The sequence below is a fragment of the Pelophylax lessonae genome (assembly GCF_965119305.1).
Source record: "Pelophylax lessonae genome assembly, chromosome: 3".
Classification (NCBI taxonomy): domain Eukaryota; kingdom Metazoa; phylum Chordata; class Amphibia; order Anura; family Ranidae; genus Pelophylax; species Pelophylax lessonae.
In genome coordinates, this window is record NC_138770.1 from 304,207,081 (window position 1) to 304,234,167 (window position 27,087).

Sequence of the window (27,087 nt, forward strand, 5' to 3'; positions counted from 1 at the left end):
GAACCTTGCCCCCATGTTGATGAGGACAAGGGCCTCATCCCCACAACCCTGGCCGGTGGTTGTGGGGGTCTGCGGGCAGGGGGCTCATCGGAATCTGGAAGCCCCCTTTAACAAGGGGGCCCCCCAGATCCCGGACCCCCTCCCTATGTGAATGGGTATGGGGTACACTGTACCCCTACCCATTCACCCCATCAAAGGCAGTGTATGTAAATAACTAAAGGAGACGTTTTGGAAAGTTTATTAAAAATCTTCATCTGTTCTTCTCTGCTCTGGTCTTCTCCCTCTCCTGGTCTTCTGGTCTTCTGCTCTTTTGCTGTCCGATCTTCTGCTCTTTTGCTGTCCGCTCTTCTGCTCCGACTTGCGGTGCGACTTCCATTCAAATCAATAGGCTCCCATAGGGAACCATTGATTTTGAATGGAGGCAGAAAAAACGCTGCTAAAAGCAACGTGGCCAAACGTGCAATAACGCAAATGGAAAAAGCTACTGAAAGCACGTTTAACAGCTGCTTTTTCACGGCGTCAGGACTAGCTTTGCAGCATGTTTTTTCTTACGTCCCGTGTACATGGAGCCTTAAGCATAAACACATCAGCGGCAGATGGAGGCGCATTGTATCCACTTCGGTCCACCCGCCTAAAGATATAATAACAAACTTCAAATAAACAGAGTACTGTTCCTTAAAACATGAAAGGAGTAGGGCATGAACAGTTGTCACCAAGCTGCCCCCTATCCCCTGTCAAGCAATCAGACAGCAAAGATTTCTTTGTTACCCACCAGGAGCATCAAGGAGGCAACTGCACAGGGTCAATAATAGTATTCCGTAGAGTAATGTATCCAGTAAATATAGTGAGTCCCAGAGTTCGCCCCACCAAAGGGGGGAACCCTAGGAGCCACCCTGGATGACATCCCAGTTGTATCTTAACAAAAAATATGCCCAAGTATATTAAGAACAGTATACAGGTAAATATGAGGGATGATATTAATAATGGAGCTATGGATGAGGCAGAATCCCTATGGGTAGAGCTTCAAAGGGAAGGCACGGTGGGGAAGGTAATATTGGGCGTATGCTATAGGCCCCCCAACTAGAGGGAGGAGGGTGAGGCGGACCTCATGTTACAGATAGGATTGGCAGCAAGGATGGGAAATGTCATTATAATGGGGGACTTTAATTATCCTGATATAGACTGGGCAGAAGGAACCGCACACTCAGCCAAGGCTAGGCAGTTCCTAAATGTTTTGCAGGACAATTTCATGGGCCAGATGGTGAATGCACCGACAAGAAACAATGCGGTACTTGACCTACTGATTACCAACGATACAGACCTGCTCACGGATATAGAAATACGGGACAACTTAGGGAACAGTGACCATAGGTCAATTGGTTTCAGGATTAATTACAGTAATAGGAAACACAAGGGTAATATAAGGACACTGAATTTCAAAAGAGCCAATTTCCCTAAACTGCGCTCTCTGCTAGAAAATATCAAATGGGATAGAACCCTGGGAACAAAGAACACGGAGGAAAAATGGGAGTGCTTCAAGAGCATACTTAACAAGGGGATTGGCCAATGCATTCCAAAGGGAAATAAATTTAAAAGAGCAAAACTAAACCCTGGGTGGCTAAACTCCAACATAAAAATGTATATTAGTGCTAAAGAAAAGGCCTTCAAAAAATACAAGACTGAGGGGTCGTTGGCAGCATTTAAGCATTACAAAGAGTGTAATAAGAAATGTAAAGATGAAATCAGGGCGGCTAAAATAGAACACGAGAGACATATAGCGGAGGAGAGTAAAAAGAACCCCAAGAAGTTCTTTAAGTATGTAAATAGTAGGAAAGCGAGGCCAGAACACATTGGCCCCATAAAAGATGATAAAGGAAATATGGCCACTGAGGACAGAGAAAAGGCGGAAGTGTTAAATAATTTCTTCTCTTCAGTCTTCACAAAGGAATCGGGGGGCCGAACTAAATAATACACCTCAGGAGGTGCCGCCATGGCTAACAGAAGATAGACTTAGAGCTAAACTAGAGAAACTTAACATAAATAAATCCCCGGGACCGGATGGCTTGCACCCGAGGATTCTTAATGAGCTCAGCCAGGTGATTGCCAGACCATTATTCTTGATCTTTAAGGATAGTTTACAGACGGGTATGGTGCCAGCTGATTGTAAAAAAGCCAACGTGGTACCAATATTTAAAAAGGGGCCGAGATATATCCCGGGTAACTATAGGCCGGTCAGCCTAACATCAGTAATCTGCAAAATTTTGGAGGGCATGTTAAGGGACCACATGCAAGACTTTAGTAATGAAAACGGTATTATAAGTAGTAATCAGCATTAATTCATGAAAAATCGTTCGTGCCAAACCAATCTATTAACCTTCTACGATGAAGTGAGCTGCCACCTAGATAAAGGTAAGCCTGTGGATGTGGTGTATCTGGACTTTGCAAAGGCCTTTGACACCGTTCCCCACAAACGATTACTGTACAAACTAAGGAAGGTAGGTATGGACATAAGGTGAGTACCTGGATAGAGAACTGGCTCCAGGGGAGAGTACAGAGGGTGGTGGTTAATGGGGAGTACTCGGATTGGGCGGGTGTGAAAAGTGGGGTCCCCCAGGGTTCTGTCCTGGGACCAATCCTGTTTAATTTATTCATAAATGATCTAGAGGAGGGGATATCTAGTACAATCTCAGTATTTGCAGATGATACTAAACTAGTCATGCCAATATCTTCTATGCAGGATGTGGAAACCTTGCAAGCAGACCTGAACAAAATAACGGGGTGGGCAACTACATGGCAGATGAGGTTTAATGTTGAAAAATGTAAAGTAATGCACTTGGGGGCCAGAAACCAGAAAGCAAGCTACTCACTAGGGGGGGAACCTCTGGGTGAGTCTAGGATGGAAAAGGACTTGGGGGTACTGGTAGACAACAAGCTTGGCAGTGGCATGCAATGCCAAGCCGCTGCAAGCAAAGCCAACAGAATACTGGGATGTATAAAAAAGGGGATTCACTCCAGAAATAAGAGATTATTTTCCCACTCTACAAGACTCTGGTCCGGCCACATCTGGAGTATGCTGTCCAGTTCTGGGCACCGGTCCTCAGGAAGGATGTGCTGGAACTGGAGAAAGTCCAGAGAAGGGCAACAAAAATAATTAGGGGAATGGAGGACATCAGCTATGAGGAAAGACTACAAGCACTGAACCTTTTCTCTCTGGAGAAAAGACGATTGAGGGGGGATATGATATCAATGTACAAATACTGTACTGGTGACCCGAGCATAAGGAACAAACTATTCAGAGAAAGGAGATACAATAAGACACGTGGCCACTCACTAAAACTAGAGGAAAGGCGGTTTAACCTTAAAGTGCGTAAGGGGTTCTTCACTGTAAGAGCGGTAAGGATGTGGAATTCTCTTCTACAAGCAGTAGTATCAGCAGGGAGCATTGATAGTTTCAAAAAACTATTAGATGGACACCTTAGAGACCACAACATACAGGGGTATACAATGTACGGTTAAAAGCAAACACACACACGCATCATGGGTTGAACTGGATGGACTGATGTCTTTTTTCAACCTCACTAACTAACAAGTAGAACTAAAGGAAGCTGTAAGAAAAACCTTGAAAACTTTAACCACTTTAATACAGGGCACTTCCCTCCCTTCCTGCCCAGGCCAATTTTACCCTTTTAGCGCTGTTGCATTTTGAATGACAATTGCGCGGTCATGCAACACTGTACCTACACCAAATTTATGTCATTTTCCCCCCACAAATAGAGCTTTCTTTTGGTGGTATTTGATCACCTGTGGGTTTTTTCCTTTTTGCTAAACAAATAAAAAAATACCGAAAAGTTTGAAAAAAAAAAAAGTTTTTTTGTTTATGTTATACAATTTTGTAAATAAATAAGTTTTTTCCTGCACTGATGAGACTGCACTGACAGGCACTGATGAGGAGGCACTGATGAGGTGGCACTGATGGGGTGGCACTGATGGGGTGGCACTGATATGCGGCACTGATAGGCGGCACTGATAGGCGGCACTGATAGGCACTGATATGTGGCGCTGATAGGTAGCACAGATATGCAGCATTGGTGGGCACTGATAGGCGGCACTGCTGGGCACTGATAGGCGGCATTGATGGACACTGATAGGTGGCACTGACGGGCACTAATGGGCACTAATGGGCACTGATAGGCGGCACTGGTGGGCACTGATGGAGCGGCACTGATGGGCACTAATGGGCACTTATAGGCGGCACTGGTGGGCAATAATGGGCACTGGTGGGCGACACTAAAGGATGGCAATGATGGGCACTTGTGGGCAGCACTGATAGGAAGGACACTGGTGGGCAGCACTGATGGGGAGGGCAATGGGGGGCTCCCTGAGCCCTGATTGCCATCCCTGGTGGCCATAGTGGGCATCCCTGGGGTCATGGTGGGCATCCCTTGGGTCATAGTGGGCATCCCTGGTGGATCTAGTGGCAACCCCCCCCCCCCCGAGGGTCTGCACTGGTAATCAATGATCTGATTACCAGTGCCGACCCCCCCCCCCTGTCAGGGGAGCCACCGATCGGCGCTCCTTTACTCGTGCCTGTCAGGCACGAACTAAGGAAAGCCAATCAACGGCTGTTCCTGTTTACGATGTGACCAGCCGTGATTGGACATGGCTGATCACATGGTAAAGAGCTACGTCATTAGTCTCTTTACCGAGATCGGAGATGCAGGGTGTCAGACTGCCACCTCGCATCACCGATCGTCGCTCTGCGTGCCCCCAGGGGGCGCCCAGAGCTGTGTTATCCTGCCGCCGTCATATGACGTCCGGTCAGGATAACACAACCACATTCCCACCGTCATTCTGTTATAGGGCGGGCGGGAAGTGGTTAAAACAAATTAGACTTTGAACTTGTCAAACATTGGGGAATAGGACTACCAGTCCCCTCTCCCCCTTGGAGGAGTCCCCCAGTAAACAAAGAGGTAAGCTCCTGCCAAAAGCTAGCACGAATCGTGGGGAGAAGAAGGCCCGTCTGAAAGATTAGTTCCAGAAAGTGCTAAACAGGATCCAGTTGTCCTTAATGCAGATGACTTCCTCGGGGAGGTTGAGAGTCCCTTGACCACTTTGGTTGTTGTTTCTACCAAACTGGAGTAAGTGGACTAGGAGCAGAACACCTCTTGGCAGGTGAGGGACCCCTGGCGGTGGAAGGAGGAGGGATCTCTTGGGTAATCAGCCCCAGGTTTAGGAGCAGGCGATCACCTTTTGAGAATGATGAGAAGCTGTGAGCCTTATTCTGATATGAGAAGTTCAGGTGAAATGAAAAGGACCATCTGTATGTTATGTCCTTTTGAGCCAGAGCTTGAAGGAGTTTCAGAGAATGAAGTCTTTGTACGGTAAAGGGGGAGAGATCCGCAAAGACCTGAACCTGAAGTCCCTGAAAATTGAGCCCATCTGAATTCCTGGACAATTTCATCATCTCTTCCTTAACCGCTTGCCGACTGCTCACAGTATATTTACTGAGGCAGTCAGCCCCTCACAGGCAGAGCGACGTAGGTCTACGTCGCTAGCCTGTGAGGCTCTGGGGAGCGAGCGAGCTTCCGCGGAGGCGCGCTCGCCCGCGCAGTCACGGACCCCCCCGCGCGTGTGACCGGCGGACCCGATGTCCGCCGGTCACTCGGCGATCGTCGGGGGAGAGGGAGAAAGTCAGGCGGCTTGTGTAAACAAGCCACCTGTCATTCTCCCCTGTGTAGAAACACTGATCACACGGTTCTACAATGTAGGACCGTTGATCAGTGTTCCTACAGCTCAAGCCACAGCCAATCACAGTAAGAATCACGCCCCTAGGGACACACACAGCCCCTCCCTCTCAAATAAAGTTAACCCCTTCACTACCAGTGTATTTTTACAGTAACAGTACATATGTATAGCACTGATTACTGTAGAAATGTCACTGGTAACCCCAAAAGTGTCTAAAATGTCAGTCAAGGGTCCGATCTGTCCGCCGCAATGTCGCAGTACCGCAAAAAAATTGCAGATCGCCGCCATTACGCGTTAAAAAAAAAAAAAAACAAAAAAAATGACAGAAATCTTTCCATTTGTTAGTAAACGCGATAACTTTTGCGCAAACCAATAAAAATACGCTTTTTGCGATTTTTTTTTACCAAACATATGTAGTATAAAACAAATTGCCCGAAAATGTTAAAAAATTTTGATTTTTACATTTTTTTGGGGGAATTTCATATAAAAAATGTGAAAATATTGTTATTTTTGCAAAATTTACGCTCTTTTTTTGTTTATAGCATGATCAAAAAATTGCACAGGTGATCAAATACCACCAAAAGAAAGCTCTGTTTGTGGGAAAAAAAGGACATCAAATTCGTTTAGGTACAGCGTCGCACGACCGTGCAATTGTCAGTTAAAGTCACGCAGTGCCAAATCGCAAAATACCCCCTGGTCTTTTAGCAGCCAAATCCTCCGGGGCTTAAGTGGTTAACAGAGTAAAAGTGGGGTTTAACTATAATGTCTCTCTGTAGACTGTCAGATCGCATTGGTTGCAAGGCTCTGTGTACTCCAATTCCAAATGGTGTTCTGGGATGTCTGGGATTAAGTCCTTGTTGAAGGAGCTAATTGCATGCTTAACTTCTTTCTCTGATTCAGGGAGTCCTCTGACTCTGAAGTTGTATCGTCTTGAACGGTTTTCAAGGTCATCTATTTTGGACAATGCAGTTTCCAATTGATCCTGGATGTCCTGTATTCTGTAAGTGTTTTGGTAAATTCTGGCTACAGATTGATCAGACTTCTTTTCCATGACTTCCATCCGTGATCCAAAATGCTGCAGTTCAGCATGGATGGAGGAGGTGATCTGTGCAGCTGTTTGGGCCAGACCCCTGGAAAAAGTGGAAAAAGCTGCTATCATGGAAGGGAAATCAGTAGGGGTGATATGTGGATTGTGGGCCTCCTTCTAACATGCATCTGGGGTAGCCAAAACGCCACTCATGGGTGTCAGGATGGGTGTCACATGTCCTCCCAATCAGTGATTCAGTAGATGCTGGGAAAGGGGCAGCATGGGGCTGATTACTCTATGTGACATGTATTATAGGAGTCATTGCAGTGTTAGAGGCATCTTAGTCAGCCATGGAATTCTCTGTATCACCGTCTGTGCCTCTTGTGGTAGCGGCCGCCATCTTGGATAGGCCGGCCTGCCGCAGGATGTGATCCAGCTGCCTGGACAGATTTCTCCTGGCAGAGCCTCTGGACATCAGATTATTCTCTGGGTATTCCCAGTCAATCGCTGGTGGAGCGGGTCAGGAACAAGTGCTCTGAAGGCTGTGGTGGGGCTTAGAGGACTGGAGCGGTGCAGAACTCCAAAGCTAAGCGGCCATCTTGGAGTCCTCCGCGCATGCGCCTCGTAAAAAGTATTTTATTCACACAACTAATTAAAAGATATCATAAAAAATTTTCAGACACAAAGTTCTAGAAATATTGGGATTGTGATCCCTGAAGGAACATTTATTCTGTTATTCCCTAATTTACAAATATACTCTTCATATAAATGAGCATATAGGTTTGGCAACATATACTGTATATAGGGGAAAAGTACAGGATATGGTCATGAGAGCATAACAGGAGAGGTGTTCCCTCAGGGGTCACAATCGCAGTATTTCTTTTCACATTTCTTCAAATTTTCACATGTAGCACCCTTTAGCTAGTGTGCTAGATGTAAATAGGTTTGTTAGTGTAGGAAAAATGGTTTGGCTGAGAGCAAGGCCTGGGTTAGGGTTGAGTGACTTAGCAGGGAGGCTGGATGACTCAGCAAGCAGAATCTCTGGTGCTTTCCCCTGTTTTCTGAAACCTTACAGAACCTTCCAGATGTAGTGGGTGGGGACTAGGAGGAGCTGCTTGGCATATTTATGAGGTCATCGACCAATCCCCAGCAAAAAGGGGCTGGAAGAGGATAGGCATCTCATAAATGGGCATGAGTCATGCTGGCAGGGGCAGTTGGGTGGAAGATGGAGATGGAGTGCTGAGGAGGCAGTTTGAGGCCCTAGCAGGGCTCTCCCTAGTCTTGGGGGGGGGGGGGTGACCTCAGGCCTGGGGCTTGGGTGCTGGAGGGACCCTCTACAACACACAGAGGACTCCTTTCCTGGAGGCACGGGAGCAAGTGAGAGGACACCAGGAGCACGTCCAGGAGATTTCCTGAGAAGTCAGGTGGGGCGGTAAGTGTTCAATCTAGGAGGACTGTTTGGAAGTTACCCAGGAGGGCTAGTGAAAGGGTAGTAGCAGCCAGGCAGGCTGGGAGTCCCTGAAGAGGTGGTGCTGGTATCTTCAAGTATAGGGGCTTCGAGTCCCTACCTGTAATGGGCCTTTGCTACAAAACCACAACAGGGTGACATAGCTGGATTTCTGTAAGCAAGAGTAGTAGAGAAGTTTGTTATTTGAAGTCAAGTGGGAATTTCATAATACCCCATCCAAGTTCATTACCCTCATTAAAAAAAAAAATAAAAAAAATTCACGGACCGTTCTATGACTCTGAATGACTGTGGAAATTCAGTGTGCCTGGCTGTGCAGGGTGGGGGATCCCAGTTCATCTGTGGCCCTTAAGAGGGTGTGCTACACACATTTCTTTTCACATGGGCACCCCTGGGATGGTACATGGGGGGCTCCTGCAGTCCCCCCCCCAACAGGGGGGATCGTGTGTGGATAGAGCAGGTAATCAGTGCAGCGGGTGGGGAAAATAACTGAAGCTGATCTTTTGTGGCTCTCACTGCATCAGCTGAAAGCCAACATCGCCTGCTCCAGCTGCTGCAGTGAGAGCCACAAAAGATTGGTTCCATTTTTTTCCCTTTGTGTTGGTGTGGCTTGAGTGTAGGCAGGGACACAGAAGGCCCCATGATCTCCTAGTGCTCGGGGGCCCCATGAGTTATCAGTCCGCACCTGTGAAGAGCATCAGACTTGGAGACCCAGGGAATGTGGGATTCATAGTTTCTTCACAGAAAATGTCAGTTCATAGACTACAGACAGAGGTCATGAATTGACCTATACAGTGCCATGTGCCATGCGCCACATAAACAGAAACTTGTGACACAGGAATGTGAAGATTTACTCTACTATAAACTTTGTGTACAGGTTGACAAATTACACCAAGAGACTAGGGATGATCGAAATTTTTAAAAGTTCGGTTCGACCAGAACACCCGAACTTCCCGAAAGTTCTGGTCCGGATTCCAGAACCCCATTGAAATCAATGGGACCCGAACTTCGGTAATCAAAAAACACAATTTTGAAGCCCTAAAAAACAATAAATGCCCCTAAAAGTGCCTAGGGTTCTGGGTCATGCCCCAGGGACTATTAATCACACAAAAAAAGTTCTTAAAAATTGTCGTTTTTGATAGAGAGCCAATTATTGAAAAAATTATTGAAAAAAAAAATGAGATTTCTTTGGATTTAGTGTCTGGGGGGTCTAAAAAGTGTACCTGTGAAGTTTCAGCTCTGTAGCATGTCCAGAACCAGAAAAAAAAGATGTTGTTTGTCTTAGAATTGCAGTAGAGCAGTGATATGGCTCCGCTATTTTCACACCTGGGCGTTTTTGTTGCAGGAGTTTTTTTGGGCATTTTCTGGGCGTCTTTGGAGGCAGGCATAACATCTGAACTTCTGTATAGGGGTATATATACACACACACATATATGTATATATACACCTACACACATATAGGTGTGATAGGAGCGGAGCCCTATGCCTGCAAATAATTTCATTAGCGCAGGCATAGGGTTCTGCTACTTTCACACCTATATGTGTGTATATGTCTATATACATATATGTGTGTGTGTGTGTATATATACCCCTACACAGAAGTTCAGATGTTATGCCTGCCTCCAAAGACGTCCACAAAAAAGCCCAATAAACGCCTGCAACAAAAACGGCCAGATGTGACAGGAGCGGAGCCCTATGCCTGCTCTACTGCAATTCTAAGACAAACAATCTTTTTTCTATTGCGGTCACCCTGACATGGAAGAGTTTGGTCACCCTGCCATAGCATTTAGAGTCAGTTCACCCTACACTACACTACGGTTCCCCTGACACTTAACACTTTCCCTACAGAAACTAGATTATTGAATCTAACTATAGTGGAAAATAGTACCCTAACTACACTGCATATCCCTTTCCTCACACTAATAATTGCTAAATGACACTTTTAAAGCAGGAGTAACTGAACTGCTTCCACTCTCTTCCACAGCCCCTGTATATATATACTGGGGGGTGTATTCACTACTGATTGGCCTCTGGACCCCATAGTCACTCCAATCACATTCTTAGCATCCTCCTGCCCCTTCAATTGGCTTTTACTGATGGTTCTGGTCCAATCACGGGCTTTTAAAGCCCAATTCCTGTCCCATTGCATTTTGGTCGGTTCTGGTTGCCGAATTCCAAACATTTTCTGCAAAAAGTTCGGAATTTGGCCGAATTTCAAACAGTCAATGTTCGGGTCGAATCGATGGTCGACCCGAACCGTTCGATCATCCCTACAAGAGGCCACATAATCAATGCACATCTTTTGTGGGTGAAAACACAATGTGCAGGTAGGAAGGCTTATAATATACAGAAGGCTGTTTTATTTTATTCCTTTTATTCCTTTCAACTATTCTCACTCAACCTGTTGTAATTGTGCCTTATGCCTTCATGGGACTTTTGTGCCTGGCCTGAATGGGGCAGAGACAATCACTGCAGAAAATATTTATCAGATAGCTGAACTTACCAAACACTTGGCATCCACAAATATCTTTATTGCATGCAGAAGAGTTTAGGTAAACAATATGATGCAGTACATCAGAGTTTCTCAACTGGGGTTTCCACGGAAAGTATCCAGGGGGCCCACCGCAAATCAGTTTTGTGGCAAAGGTATATCCGCCCAATTCTGTTTTCATCGCACACTGACAGTGAGTACTGTTAGCGCACATTGATACCCGATACCTCCTCTGTAGTTCCGTCTCCTGTGAACTCAAAGGCGGTGCCAGCAGGAGTCTAGAGAGCAGGAGCACACTGCTGAATCACACTCCTAGTGGTCAGATCTCTGCACTGGTTTAGAATCTCTTCTCTCCATTGAATAGGTGTAATTGTATCACTGCAAATTGATACTATTGGAGAAAAGTCATGGTGGCTCAGTAACCCGGATTAGGTAATCTCATCTCAGTTCTGGCTCCTGTGAACTCAAAGGGCGGCCCAGGGAGGAGTGGAGAGAGTGAGAGCTGAAGCAGGACATGAGATGCTGTGTATGGCAGCACAGCAGACTGCAGAGGGAGAAAGCATGTATAGCACATTGCTGAAACAGGAGGTGACATCCTGTGTATGACAGTGCTGAAAGCAGACTGCAGAGAGGGGGAGAAGAGAGAGGGACCTTGTAGATGAATGTAGCCGGAGGTGACTTCCTGTGTATGGCAGTGCTGAATGCAGACTGCGGAGAAGGGGAGAAGAGACAGGGACCACGTAGATGAATATAGCAGGAGGGGGCTTCCTGTGCTTAGCAGCCTTGAATTCAGACAGCAGAGAGCGGGTGCATGTTACATACATAGTTACATAGTTACATAGTAGGTGAGGTTGAATAAAGACAATAGTCCATCCAGTTCAACCTGTGTAGGTGTGTGTGGCTGTAATCATCTCACATACCCCTGAATGTTCTGATCCTTGAGATGTAAGTCTAAGAGTCTTTTGAAAGCCACCATACTACCCGCAGAAACCACCTCTTGTGGTAGAGAATTCCACAATCTTGTAGCCCTAACAGTAAAGAACCCCCCACGTTGCCTGAGGTTAAAACGCTTCTCCTCTAATCGCATTGTATGCCCTCGAGTCCTCATGCAATCCCTTCGAATGAACAGCTTTTTTTCTAAGCTGGGATCCCCATTAAGATATTTATAAATTGCTATCATGTCCCCCCTCAGACGTCTCTTCTCCAGGGAGAATAAATCGAGCGATTGTAGACGCTCTTCATAGTCAAGGTCCTCCAATCCCCTAATTAGTTTAGTTGCGCTTCTCTGGACTCTCTCCAGCTCCAACACATCCCTCCTGAGGACTGGCGACCAGAACTGGACAGAATACTCCAGATGCGGTCGGACCAGAGTTTTATAAAGTGGAAGGATTATAGTCTTATCTCTGGAATACATCCCTTTCTTTATGCATGCTAATATTCTGCTGGCTTTGGCAGCTGCCGCTTGACATTGCATGCTGTTGCCTAATCTATCATCAACCAAGACTCCCAGATCCTTCTCCATTTTTGATTCCCCCAAGGGTTCCCCTCCTAACGTGTATTGTGTTTTTATGTTTTTAGTCCCCAAGTGCAAAACCTTACACTTCTCCACGTTAAACCTCATTTGCCATGTCGTTGCCCACTCTGTAATTTTGTCCAGGTCATTCTGTAGGATATCTGCTTCATGCTGTGCAGTTATTGCCCTGGCCAATTTTGTGTCATCTGCAAAAACTGATATCGAACTACTGATCCCGACCTCAATGTTGTTTATGAATAAATTGAACAAGGTTGGTCCCAGGACTGAGCCCTGGGGCACCCCGCTTACAACCTCAGACCAGTCTGAGTATGCGCTGTTTATTACCACCCTTTGGACACGCCCTTTAAGCCAATTCCGTATCCAAGAGCAAACCCTGCTGTCAATATCTGCAGACCTTATTTTATAAATTAAGCGCTTGTGGGGAACTGTATCAAACGCCTTAGCGAAATCCAAGTACACCACATCCACTGGTCTCCCCCTATCTAGCTCACAGCTCACCTCCTCGTAGAATGTTAATAGATTGGTTTGACAAGAACGCCCATTTGTAAACCCGTGCTGATTACTGCTGATGATGTTGTTGTCTTTAGCAAACTCTACGATATAGTCCCTTATCATCCCCTCCAGAAGTTTACATACTATTGATGTCAAACTGACAGGCCTATAATTTCCCGGGATATGCCTCTGGCCCTTTTTGAATATCGGAATCACGTTAGCTTTCTTCCAATCCCCTGGTACATCTTCTGTCCTAATACTTTCAGCAAAGATCAGGAACAGTGGTCTGGATATAACCTTACTGAGTTCCTTGAGTACTCTCGGATGTACGCCATCCGGGCCTGGTGATTTGTTTGTGTTAAGTTTATCCAGCCTTTCCCTGATTTCACCCTCTGTTAGCCATAGTGGCAAGTCCTGTGTATTACTACTAACCATACAGTCATGGTCAGTGTACCCCTCCGTTTCCTGTGTAAAGACTGACGAGAAAAAAGCATTCAGCACGATTGCTTTTTCAGTGTCCTCTGCAACCATCCTCCCATCATTGTTAATTATGTGTGCAATATGCTCTGCCCTAGTTTTTTTGCTGTTGATATATTTAAAGAATTTCTTTGGGCTTTTTTACTATCCTCCGCTATTTGTCTCTCAAAGTTGATTTTAGCCATCTTGATTTCTTGTTTACTTTTCTTATTTGCCTCCTTGTATTGCTCGAAAGTCGATACTGTGCCCTCTGATTTATACTTCTTGAAGGCCAATTTTTTTCCCCTAATAAGTTTTTTGACGCTACGGTTTAACCATCCAGGTTTGGCTTTGTCTCTTCTAAATTTATTTCCCATAGGAATGCACTGCAAGATGCCTTTAGCTAATATGTTCCTAAAGCATTCCCATTTTTCCTCTGTGGTCAGGGATCCCAGGGTTTGGTCCCAGTTTACCCTTGGGTCTGTGGCTGGATCAGACTGAATGTAACAGAAGTTGAGCTCATAATAGCTTTATGTTATGCCTTAACATAAAGCTATTATGAGACTGACCCCCCTGGATCAGTCTGATCCAGCCACATGCTCCCACTCTCTGCTTCCCCTCTCCACAGTCTGCATTCAGCGCTGCCATGCACAGGATGTCACCTCCTGTTTCAGTCATGTGATCCAGTTATCTTCTTCCCCTCTCTGCAGTCTGCATTCACAGGATTTCACCTCGTCTTTCAGTGATGTGTTCCTACTTTCTCTACTCCTCCTGGTGCCACCATCTGAGTTCACATGAGCCGCAACTCATAGAGAGGTATCAGATATAAATGTACATAGACAGTGCTTACTGACAGTGAAATCTGAAAACAGTTTGGATATACATCTGCCACAATGTTGAATTGTGGCAGGACCCCTGGGGAGTCCTCACAAAACCTGTTCTACAAAATCCCCGGTTAAAAAAAAAAAAACTAATTTAATGCTATTTCTACAATAAATATATCATTTTTTATTTTAGGGGTTCCCCGAGATCGCAAACTTCTTTTCTAGGGTTTCTCCAAGGTAAAAAGGTCGAGATGGCAGTATTTGTAGTGATCAAAAGGAATATTTCTCTCCTTACCTCAATATGTCTTGCAGGATAGATTAGAAAGTATGAACTCACAACAAAGAAGAAGGATACTGCATCATAGAAAAGGGAAGATTAAAAAAGAATGACAACAACTAATATAATGACCACAGGGTGGTAGCATAAAATTGAACAACAATGTCAAACCCATTTCTGGAACCTTACAAAAAAAAAAAATACTAGTGAATTTGTCACATGCTCAGCCTTATTCTTTACCATCTGGCAAAACAAAGTTGTACTGATCTCATATTCATGCTGCACTAGACTCCAGAATATACACAGTATTTTGAATATTGGCTATTGTTTTCTCTACAGGTAGAGACTGATGAACAAGTGTTGGCAACATTCTGTGGAAAGGAAAGTACTGACACAGAACAAGCTCCAGGGAAGCAAATAATCACATCTCCTGGAAACTTTCTCAGCCTTACCTTTAGGTCTGATTTCTCCAATGAGGAACGTTTTACCGGCTTTGATGCTCACTATAGTGCAGTTGGTAAGGTCTCTTTATTTAAACACAGAACTAGTTATCCTAAATGCTATATATGGTTAACCACTTGTTAAAGTGTTACTACAACCAAAAATGTTCAATTTTGTGAAAATATTGGTGGATTCTTGTGATGAGAGAATCTAAATTGCTTCGATTTGCCATGGGTCTTGTGAATCTTGTTTGAATTTCAGTGAACCAGAACTTAGAGGTAAAAGTCATTGCATAAAAAAATGAAATACAATACAGTGACAAGAAGGTCTTTTAATATGGCTAAATCTAAAATACAAAAATCCTTTAAATAACATGTTTTGTTGACACCAAAGCTGTGAATGGTTATAGAACAGCATCGTTTTCCATATGGTTCTCAGTGACAGCATACATTTTCAGTTTATATTTGACTGTGAAATAGATTTTTTCATTTATAATTAACTTGGCTTACATACTGCAGCACCCCAATCTGATTTATCACAGTTTGACAAAGGCTTCTTTTTCAGATAGCTTTAGAAGTGACACATGCTGTTTCATCCATTGGTAATAAGGCTGCTTTGACTGGCATATTGAAATTGGTCAGTAGCTCACTGTGGCTTACCCTGTTCTCGCGGATGAAAAACTGTCCTGCTGCTAGCCAATTTCTATCAAGCCCTCATTAAGAGTTCTATGAGCTCTTTTGGCCATACTTCTCCTGTAGGTCATAGGAGTGCACCTAGTTCTGGACTCCTGTGACCCAGATTCAGCTGACAGCAGGCTAAAGTCCGCTGTTAGCTGACATCACAGGCCTGGGTAAAAGCTCGGCAGGGATCCTGACAATAATGTCACGATCTGCCCACATGCCTGACCGGCAGCTGGCTCAGCCTCTCAGTGTGCCACTGGGTGACTGAGCCAGCTGTTCCCACCCCTTCACAGTTGTGCACTCCAATTAGCTCTGGGGGGGCAGAGCTCATAGAGGGGACAATCACCGCTCTGTTGTGCTTAGAGCAGACCTAAGAACTGAGCGATCAGTGTCCTTTGATCACTGAGTTCCCAGTGAAGAGGCGACAAGGTAAAGATGCAGCATCGGATTGGGGCTGCATTCACCTAGGTGAATATGAATATTTATTTTTTTTAAATCCCGCACTTCTTTTTGAAGAGGTAGCAAATTAAAAGTCAGTGTAAAATTGCCCATCAACAGAAGAGGAGGGAGAATGGGATGAAATCTACTAGAAAAAGGAGAACAGACAGCTGTTTTACTGCAAGAATTAAAACACTGCTGATGATGCACTAGTGGCCAGCAGCAGGACAATTTGAATGAGCAAGGTTAGACCCAAATTTACTAAAGGCAAAGAACTGAAGGATTAAGTAATGTAATGTAACTGATTCTAACCTTTCCTTATGAGGTGTGTTAGCTTTACCTATACTTTGCCTATAACAGCTTTCAATTTACTGAAACTATGGGTGCTGCCCCCCCTCCCAATTTATAGTAAGTAGTCCAGCTTATCCAACAGCTCGCTTATTGACTTTTTTCTAAGCTTGGAGGCCATAGTTCAAAAGACATGCAGTGCAATATTTTTTTAAAAAATTGTGGCAAATCTGCAGAAAATTAGCAGCGGGGCCTTCAATTTGGAGATAGGAAGGAAGCAATCCCTGATGCCACACATTCATACATGTGGAATGATGGTGGAAGAGACAACCGCTGTGGAGCCTAGGCCACGCACCCAACAAGTTTCTCTTTGCCCCCCACCCCCGCAGTGCTTAGTCAAGGAGATCCTCATGACCAATAATGTGTTCGGGGCGTGGCCCGGCAGAAGCCCAGGCTGAGGTGGTCTCTTCCACCATCATTCCACACGCATGGATGTGCAGCATTTGGGATTTCTTCCTTCCTCTCTCCAGTGGTCACAGGTAGGGTTGAGCGGACACCTAGATGTCCGTGTTCGACGGGTTCGGCCGAACTTTAAAAAAAAGTCCGGGTCCGTGTCCCGGACTTTTACCGAACTTTTCCCGGACACCGAACCCCATTGAAGTCAATGGGGACCCGAACTTTAAGGCACTAAAATGGCTCTAAAACACCAAAGGAAAGGGCTAGAGTGCTGCAAATGGCAGCAAAACGTAATTAAGAGCATGGCAAGTGCTCTGCAAACAAATGTGGATAGGGAAATAACTTAAAACAACAAAAAAAAACAGAAAAATAAAACAATGTTCTTCTTCATCTCTGAAGGACGAGGCCCATATGGAGTAGGAGGGAGGTTGAGGTGGTGGTGGATGTGGCGGTGACATAGGCGTGCGCACAGGGTGTGCTGGGTGTGCCTGGGCACACCCTAATCACCTAGGGCACATAGCATTGCCAGTGAGGAGATGGGAAAGATCTCCCTGGGACCTGCTCTGCTCTATTTCTCCTTGCCTACAGGTACATGGCCCCGATACATTACTCTCCCTGCTGGCAAACACATGCATGTGTATTTCAACTTTGGGGTGCACACCTTAATGCAATAGGCTGCGCACACCTATGGGCGGTGTAGGTGGAAGCGGCGGTGGAGGAGGACCAGGGCCGGATTAACAGCATCATGGGCTTGGTGCTGAGGATTTTGAAGGGCCTTAAGGGCCATGCCTTGCCATGCACCCAGAGGAGGAAGGGTGCAGCCATGCATGCCTAATTCAACATGGGATGCTGTCTCTGAAGCCCATAAACACATCCATGCATCGCCAACTGTCCCTCCTTGTCCGGCCTTCACGCTGTGTGGGGAGGTTCTGAGGGTGCTGCCTGGGGAAGCGAGCATAGAAGCCAGACTTCTGTGTTTACAAGTGACAGAAGAGCGGTAACAGTGAATATGGCCAACCCGGGGCCTATATAAAAGGTAGGGGCCTGGAGCTGCAGCTCCAATAGCCCCTACATTAATCTGGCCCTGAGGAGGAGGACGAGGTAGCCAACACTGCTTCTTTTCAAAAATTTTAAATGAGGGTACACCCCAAAAGAGTGAGAAAGAGCAAAAATGGAACAATGGGTGGGTAAGGTCGGTATCCATTGCTATTCTGCATAAGGTACGGAAAAGTCCCGTGGGATCCATGCCTGGTTCATTTTAATGAACGTGAGCTTGTCCACATTGTCTCTGGACAGGCGGCTGCGCTTGTCTGTTATAACGCCCCCAGCCGTGCTAAATACCCGTTCAGATAATACACTGGCTGCAGGGCACGCCAGCACCTCCAAGGCGTAAAGGGCAAGCTCAGGCCATGTGCCCAATTTGGAGACCCAGAAGTTGAAGGGGGCAGACCCGTCATTCACTACATGTAGGCGTGTGCACACATACTGCTCCACCATGTTGGTAAAATGCTGCCTCCTGCTAAGACGTTCCATCTGAGCTGCTGGTGCTGCTGTTTGTTGTGGCGTGCTGACAAAGCTTTTCCACATTTCGGCCATGCTAACCCTGCCTTCTGAGGTGCTGGCGGTGCCCTGGTTGCGTTGGCGACCTCCTCCTCCTCCTCCTCTGCCTTGTGCTTCCACTGTGGCCCCGCTGTCAGATGGGAATGCCAGCAGCATGGCGTCTACCAGCGTGCGCTTGTACTCGCGCATCTTGCGATCGCGCTCCAGTGAGTGAATTAAGGACGGTACGTTGTCCTTGTAACGGGGATCCAGCAGCGTGGCCACCCAGTAATCAGCACAAGTTAGAATGTGGGCAACTCGGCGGTCGTTGTGGAGACACTGCAGCATGTAATCGCTCATGTGTGCCAGGCTGCCCAGAGGCGACGAAAGGCTGTCCTCTGTGGGAGGTGTATCGTCCGTGTCCTCTGTATCCCCCCAGCCACGCACCACTGATGGCCATGAGCTGGCCTGGGTGCCACCCTGCTGTGAACATGGTTCCATCTCCTCCTCCAGCTCCTCCTCCTCCTCATCCTCCTCATCCTCCAGAACTGTGCCCCTGCTGGACAATTGTGTCCCTGGCGTTTGTGTGTGCAGGAACCCACCCTCGGAGCCCCTTGCCAATGACTGCCCTGAAAGCCTTTGAAATGTTACCTCTTCATCCTCCTCCTCCTCCTCCTCATCCTGTGCCACATCCTCTTCCATCATCGCCCAAATTGTTTTTTCAAGGAGGCATAGAAGTGGGATAGTTAAGCTGAGAATGGCGTCATTGCCACTGGCCATGTTGGTGGAGTACCCAAAACAGCGCAACAAGGCACAATATATGCAAATGTCAAATATGCAAACTATGCCGCAATTTAATGTTTTTTACACCAAAAGGGTGTGTATTGAATAGCGGAATAGGATAAAAAACTGTGTATCTCACACGTACAAACACAGACTAGGCCCGATTAAATTTTTTCCTACCCTAAAGGGAGGATGAGGAAGAGGAGTATGGAACATGCAGCACCCTCAAATCTTCAGAAGTATGAGATGAACCCCAAAAACTTGGAAAGGTGGATCTCTCTCACACGTACCAACACAGACTATCCCCCAATTTAACTGATCCCCAAAGGTTTTTGATTAAATAGCGGAATAGAAAATATGATCCAAAAAAAGTGTATGTATATCACACGTACACAACCACACTAGGCCCCAATTACTATTGTTTGTACCCCTAAAAGGCTAGATGAGGAGTAGGGGGGGTATGGAACAGGCAGCACCCTCAAACCTTCAGAAGTATGAGATGAACCCCAACAACTTGGAAAGGTGGATCTCTCTCACACGTACCAACACAGACTATCCCCCAATTTAACTGATCCCCAAAGGTTTTTGATTAAATAGCGGAATAGAAAATATGATCCAAAAAAAGTGTATGTATATCACACGTACACAACCACACTAGGCCCCAATGACTATTGTTTGTACCCCTAAAAGGCTAGATGAGGAGTAGGGGGGGTATGGAACAGGCAGCACCCTCAAACCTTCAGAAGTATGAGATGAACCCCAACAACTTGGAAAGGTGGATCTCTCTCACACGTACCAACACAGACTATCCCCCAATTTAACTGATCCCCAAAGGTTTTTGATTAAATAGCGGAATAGAAAATATGATCCAAAAAAAGTGTATGTATATCACACGTACACAACCACACTAGGCCCCAATTACTATTGTTTGTACCCCTAAAAGGCTAGATGAGGAGTAGGGGGGGTATGGAACAGGCAGCACCCTCAAACCTTCAGAAGTATGAGATGAACCCCAACAACTTGGAAAGGTGGATCTCTCTCACACGTACCAACACAGACTATCCCCCAATTTAACTGATCCCCAAAGGTTTTTGATTAAATAGCGGAATAGAAAATATGATCCAAAAAAAGTGTATGTATATCACACGTACACAACCACACTAGGCCCCAATTACTATTGTTTGTACCCCTAAAAGGCTAGATGAGGAGTAGGGGGAGTATGGAACAGGCAGCACCCTCAAACCTTCAGAAGTATGAGATGAACCCCAACAACTTGGAAAGGTGGATCTCTCTCACACGTACCAACACAGACTATCCCCCAATTTAACTGATCCCCAAAGGTTTTTGATTAAATAGCGGAATAGAAAATATGATCCAAAAAAAGTGTATGTATATCACACGTACACAACCACACTAGGCCCCAATTACTATTGTTTGTACCCCTAAAAGGCTAGATGAGGAGTAGGGGGGGTATGGAACAGGCAGCACCCTCAAACCTTCAGAAGTATGAGATGAACCCCAACAACTTGGAAAGGTGGATCTCTCTCACACGTACCAACACAGACTATCCCCCAATTTAACTGATCCCCAAAGGTTTTTGATTAAATAGCGGAATAGAAAATATGATCCAAAAAAAGTGTATGTATATCACACGTACACAACCACACTAGGCCCCAATTACTATTGTTTGTACCCCTAAAAGGCTAGATGAGGAGTAGGGGGGGTATGGAACAGGCAGCACCCTCAAACCTTCAGAAGTATGAGATGAACCCCAACAACTTGGAAAGGTGGATCTCTCTCACACGTACCAACACAGACTATCCCCCAATTTAACTGATCCCCAAAGGTTTTTGATTAAATAGCGGAATAGAAAATATGATCCAAAAAAAGTGTATGTATATCACACGTACACAACCACACTAGGCCCCAATTACTATTGTTTGTACCCCTAAAAGGCTAGATGAGGAGTAGGGGGAGTATGGAACAGGCAGCACCCTCAAACCTTCAGAAGTATGAGATGAACCCCAACAACTTGGAAAGGTGGATCTCTCTCACACGTACCAACACAGACTATCCCCCAATTTAACTGATCCCCAAAGGTTTTTGATTAAATAGCGGAATAGAAAATATGATCCAAAAAAAGTGTATGTATATCACACGTACACAACCACACTGGGCCCCAATTACTATTGTTTGTACCCCTAAAAGGCTAGATGAGGAGTAGGGGGAGTATGGAACAGGCAGCACCCTCAAACCTTCAGAAGTATGAGATGAACCCCAACAACTTGGAAAGGTGGATCTCTCTCACACGTACCAACACAGACTATCCCCCAATTTAACTGATCCCCAAAGGTTTTTGATTAAATAGCGGAATAGAAAATATGATCCAAAAAAAGTGTATGTATATCACACGTACACAACCACACTGGGCCCCAATTACTATTGTTTGTACCCCTAAAAGGCTAGATGAGGAGTAGGGGGAGTATGGAACAGGCAGCACCCTCAAACCTTCAGAATTATGAGATGAACCCCAACAACTTGGAAAGGTGGATCTCTCTCACACGTACCAACACAGACTATCCCCCAATTTAACTGATCCCCAAAGGTTTTTGATTAAATAGCGGAATAGAAAATATGATCCAAAAAAAGTGTATGTATATCACACGTACACAACCACACTAGGCCCCAATTACTATTGTTTGTACCCCTAAAAGGCTAGATGAGGAGTAGGGGGGGTATGGAACAGGCAGCACCCTCAAACCTTCAGAAGTATGAGATGAACCCCAACAACTTGGAAAGGTGGATCTCTCTCACACGTACCAACACAGACTATCCCCCAATTTAACTGATCCCCAAAGGTTTTTGATTAAATAGCGGAATAGAAAATATGATCCAAAAAAAGTGTATGTATATCACACGTACACAACCACACTAGGCCCCAATTACTATTGTTTGTACCCCTAAAAGGCTAGATGAGGAGTAGGGGGAGTATGGAACAGGCAGCACCCTCAAACCTTCAGAAGTATGAGATGAACCCCAACAACTTGGAAAGGTGGATCTCTCTCACACGTACCAACACAGACTATCCCCCAATTTAACTGATCCCCAAAGGTTTTTGATTAAATAGCGGAATAGAAAATATGATCCAAAAAAAGTGTATGTATATCACACGTACACAACCACACTGGGCCCCAATTACTATTGTTTGTACCCCTAAAAGGCTAGATGAGGAGTAGGGGGAGTATGGAACAGGCAGCACCCTCAAACCTTCAGAAGTATGAGATGAACCCCAACAACTTGGAAAGGTGGATCTCTCTCACACGTACCAACACAGACTATCCCCCAATTTAACTGATCCCCAAAGGTTTTTGATTAAATAGCGGAATAGAAAATATGATCCAAAAAAAGTGTATGTATATCACACGTACACAACCACACTGGGCCCCAATTACTATTGTTTGTACCCCTAAAAGGCTAGATGAGGAGTAGGGGGAGTATGGAACAGGCAGCACCCTCAAACCTTCAGAATTATGAGATGAACCCCAACAACTTGGAAAGGTGGATCTCTCTCACACGTACCAACACAGACTATCCCCCAATTTAACTGATCCCCAAAGGTTTTTGATTAAATAGCGGAATAGAAAATATGATCCAAAAAAAGTGTATGTATATCACACGTACACAACCACACTAGGCCCCAATTACTATTGTTTGTACCCCTAAAAGGCTAGATGAGGAGTAGGGGGGGTATGGAACAGGCAGCACCCTCAAACCTTCAGAAGTATGAGATGAACCCCAACAACTTGGAAAGGTGGATCTCTCTCACACGTACCAACACAGACTATCCCCCAATTTAACTGATCCCCAAAGGTTTTTGATTAAATAGCAGAATAGAAAATATGATCCAAAAAAAGTGTATGTATATCACACGTACACAACCACACTAGGCCCCAATTACTATTGTTTGTACCCCTAAAAGGCTAGATGAGGAGTAGGGGGAGTATGGAACAGGCAGCACCCTCAAACCTTCAGAAGTATGAGATGAACCCCAACAACTTGGAAAGGTGGATCTCTCTCACACGTACCAACACAGACTATCCCCCAATTTAACTGATCCCCAAAGGTTTTTGATTAAATAGCGGAATAGAAAATATGATCCAAAAAAAGTGTATGTATATCACACGTACACAACCACACTGGGCCCCAATTACTATTGTTTGTACCCCTAAAAGGCTAGATGAGGAGTAGGGGGAGTATGGAACAGGCAGCACCCTCAAACCTTCAGAAGTATGAGATGAACCCCAACAACTTGGAAAGGTGGATCTCTCTCACACGTACCAACACAGACTATCCCCCAATTTAACTGATCCCCAAAGGTTTTTGATTAAATAGCGGAATAGAAAATATGATCCAAAAAAAGTGTATGTATATCACACGTACACAACCACACTAGGCCCCAATTACTATTGTTTGTACCCCTAAAAGGCTAGATGAGGAGTAGGGGGAGTATGGAACAGGCAGCACCCTCAAACCTTCAGAAGTATGAGATGAACCCCAACAACTTGGAAAGGTGGATCTCTCTCACACGTACCAACACAGACTATCCCCCAATTTAACTGATCCCCAAAGGTTTTTGATTAAATAGCGGAATAGAAAATATGATCCAAAAAAAGTGTATGTATATCACACGTACACAACCACACTAGGCCCCAATTACTATTGTTTGTACCCCTAAAAGGCTAGATGAGGAGTAGGGGGGGTATGGAACAGGCAGCACCCTCAAACCTTCAGAAGTATGAGATGAACCCCAACAACTTGGAAAGGTGGATCTCTCTCACACGTACCAACACAGACTATCCCCCAATTTAACTGATCCCCAAAGGTTTTTGATTAAATAGCGGAATAGAAAATATGATCCAAAAAAAGTGTATGTATATCACACGTACACAACCACACTAGGCCCCAATTACTATTGTTTGTACCCCTAAAAGGCTAGGAGTAGGGGGAGTATGGAACAGGCAGCACCCTCAAACCTTCAGAAGTATGAGATGAACCCCAACAACTTGGAAAGGTGGATCTCTCTCACACGTACCAACACAGACTATCCCCCAATTTAACTGATCCCCAAAGGTTTTTGATTAAATAGCGGAATAGAAAATATGATCCAAAAAAAGTGTATGTATATCACACGTACACAACCACACTAGGCCCCAATTACTATTGTTTGTACCCCTAAAAGGCTAGATGAGGAGTAGGGGGAGTATGGAACAGGCAGCACCCTCAAATCTTCAGAAGTATGAGATTGTGTTCACTGTACCCCACAAAGATTGAGTTCACTGCACCCCACAATGATTGTGTTCACTGCACCCCACAAAGATTGTGTTCACTGCACCTCACAAAGATTGTGTTCACTGTACCCCCCAAAGATTGTGTTCACTGCACCCCACAAAGATTCTGTTCACTGTACCCCACAAAGATTGTGTTCACTGCACCCTAAAAGGATGTTGTTCACTGCACCCCACAAAGATTGTGTTCACTGCACCCTAAAAGGATGTTGTTCACTGCACCCCAAAAAGATTGTGTTCACTGTACCCCCCCAAAGATTGTGTTCACTGCACCCCACAAAGATTGTGTTCACTGCACCCCAAAAAGATTGTGTTCACTGTACCCCCCAAAGATTGTGTTCACTGCACCCCAAAAAGATTGTGTTCACTGTACCCCCCAAAGATTGTGTTCACTGCACCCCACAAAGATTCTGTTCACTGTACCCCACAAAGATTGTGTTCACTGCACCCCAAAAAGATTGTGTTCACTGTACCCCCCCAAAGATTGTGTTCACTGCACCCCACAAAGATTCTGTTCACTGCACCCCACAAAGGATTTTGTTCACTGCACCCCAAAAAGATTGTGTTCACTGCACCCCAAAAAGGATTTTGATCACTGCACCCCAAAAAGGATGTTGTTCACTGCACCCCAAAAATGATTTTGTTCACTCCACCCCAAAAAGATTGTGTTCACTGCACCCCACAAAGATTGTGTTCACTGCACCCCAAAAAGATTGTGTTCACTGTACCCCCCAAAGATTGTGTTCACTGCACCCCACAAAGATTCTGTTCACTGTACCCCACAAAGATTGTGTTCACTGCACCCCAAAAAGATTGTGTTCACTGCACCCCAAAAAGGATGTTGTTCACTGCACCCCAAAAAGGATGTTGTTCACTCCACCCCAAAAAGATTGTGTTCACTGCACCCCACAAAGATTGTGTTCACTGCACCCCAAAAAGATTGTGTTCACTGCACCCCAAAAATGATTTTGTTCACTGCACCCCAAAAAGGATTTTGTTCACTGCACCCCAAAAAGGATGTTGTTCACTCCACCCCAAAAAGATTGTGTTCACTGCACCCCAAAAAGATTGTGTTCACTGCACCCCACAAAGGATTTTGTTCACTGCACCCCAAAAAGATTGTGTTCACTGCACCCCAAAAAGGATGTTGTTCACTGCACCCCAAAAAGGATTTTGTTCACTGCACCCCAAAAAGATTGTGTTCACTGCACCCCACAAAGGATTTTGTTCACTGCACCCCACAAAGATTGTGTTCACTGCACACCAAAAAGGATTGTGTTCACTGCACCCCAAAAAGATTTTGTTCACTGCACCCCAAAAAGATTGTGTTCACTGCAGCCCAAAAAGATTGTGTTCACTGCAGCCCAAAAAGATTGTGTTCACTGCAGCCCAAAAAGATTGTGTTCACTGCAGCTCACACACAGAAAAATGGATGTGGATCACTGACACCTGCCTATCTCCAATCCCACACCACACAGCAATATCGATTGTAGTTTGTAGAACACAGTTTCCCTAAAATTCAGCAGACTCTGTCCCTAACAGGATTGAGAAGAGATCGTAGATCAGGATTGAGTGCAGATTCACCCCACCCCCCACACAGCAATATCGATTGTAGTTTGTAGAAGACACTGACCCTATAATTCAGCAGACTCTATCCCTAAAATGCCTACAACTCGCCCTGCCTAAACACTCCGACCTGTCCCTCAATTCTATCCGGACACAAATGGTTTTTTCCTGCCTATCTTTCCCTAATCAGCAGCCAGCACATTGATGTGTGCTCTGTCCCTTAGCTAAGCAGCAGAATGACGCTGCTGCGGCGGCTGCCTCGAACTTATAAAGACTTGGTCACATGCTTCAGACGGCCAATCACAGCTACTAAGACATTTGCAGGCATGGCTGGGATGGCTTAAGGCACACCAGTTAAACGATTGTTGATTGGCTGTTGAAAGCCCGCCATGAAAAGAGCGCCAAAGCATGCAAAACCCGGAAATAAAACGACCGAACACGGATTTTTACCCGAACATACAGTAAAGTGTCCGTGTCCGTGTTCGGGTAAAAAAAATCCAATTATTCGGTACGAACACGAATAATACAGTCCGTGTTCGCTCAACACTAGTCACAGGAGCTGGGAAGAGCTCTACTCCCTCACCAGCACTCCTGCAGCAGCGGACACATACAGGACACATACACCATTCATGTTGCTCCCCAAATCATTACACGAACCTGAGTGGCACACCAATCTTCCATGGGCCACCTTCAATCTCGAGCCTGAGGAATTTGCTTTAAACACATGGCAATGGCAAACCCAAACCTTACTGTCTACTGGATTCATTCACCCACAATCTTTTCTCAGCAATCCGAGATCAATGCACCTGTTGTGAACATTATCAGACAAGCTTATTCGCCTTGCTAGATTTTCATTTAAATTACACTACAAAATATGCAGCAGAAAAGCTGACCTCTCCTGCTGCCAGAGGGGTGAGACGCTAGTGTATGTTAGAAATATTTCAGCTAGGACATCTCAACAGTATGATAAAAATAAATCATATTGCCCACACTGAATCCATCAGTATGTCTCTTTATATGAATGCATACACCTTGAATTTTATCATATATATGAGAATGATTATGGGGACTCACTGTCTGTTAGTCTTATTTTAGTTTTTTAACAAATTGTCTACTATACAGTATGAATCACATTATGATAATACTATGGAGTCTGTAGCTGTCATCTATACTGAACATGCACATTTCTTACAATTATCTTTGACTGTTTCCTATTGCAGTTCATTAACATAAAGTTCTC

At 45.1% G+C, this 27,087-nt stretch overlaps 1 protein-coding gene across 2 annotated transcripts in view; it reads left to right on the forward strand.

The window, feature by feature from the left end:
- MASP1 (MBL associated serine protease 1) overlaps positions 1-27,087 on the forward strand; it is a 175,087-nt gene that overhangs the window by 49,186 nt on the left and 98,814 nt on the right. For both annotated transcript variants that reach the window (XM_082249634.1, XM_082249635.1), the window contains exon 3: positions 14,651-14,828. In XM_082249634.1, coding sequence (XP_082105760.1) covers positions 14,651-14,828 — 178 coding nt within the window. The remainder of the gene's footprint in view (positions 1-14,650; positions 14,829-27,087) is intronic.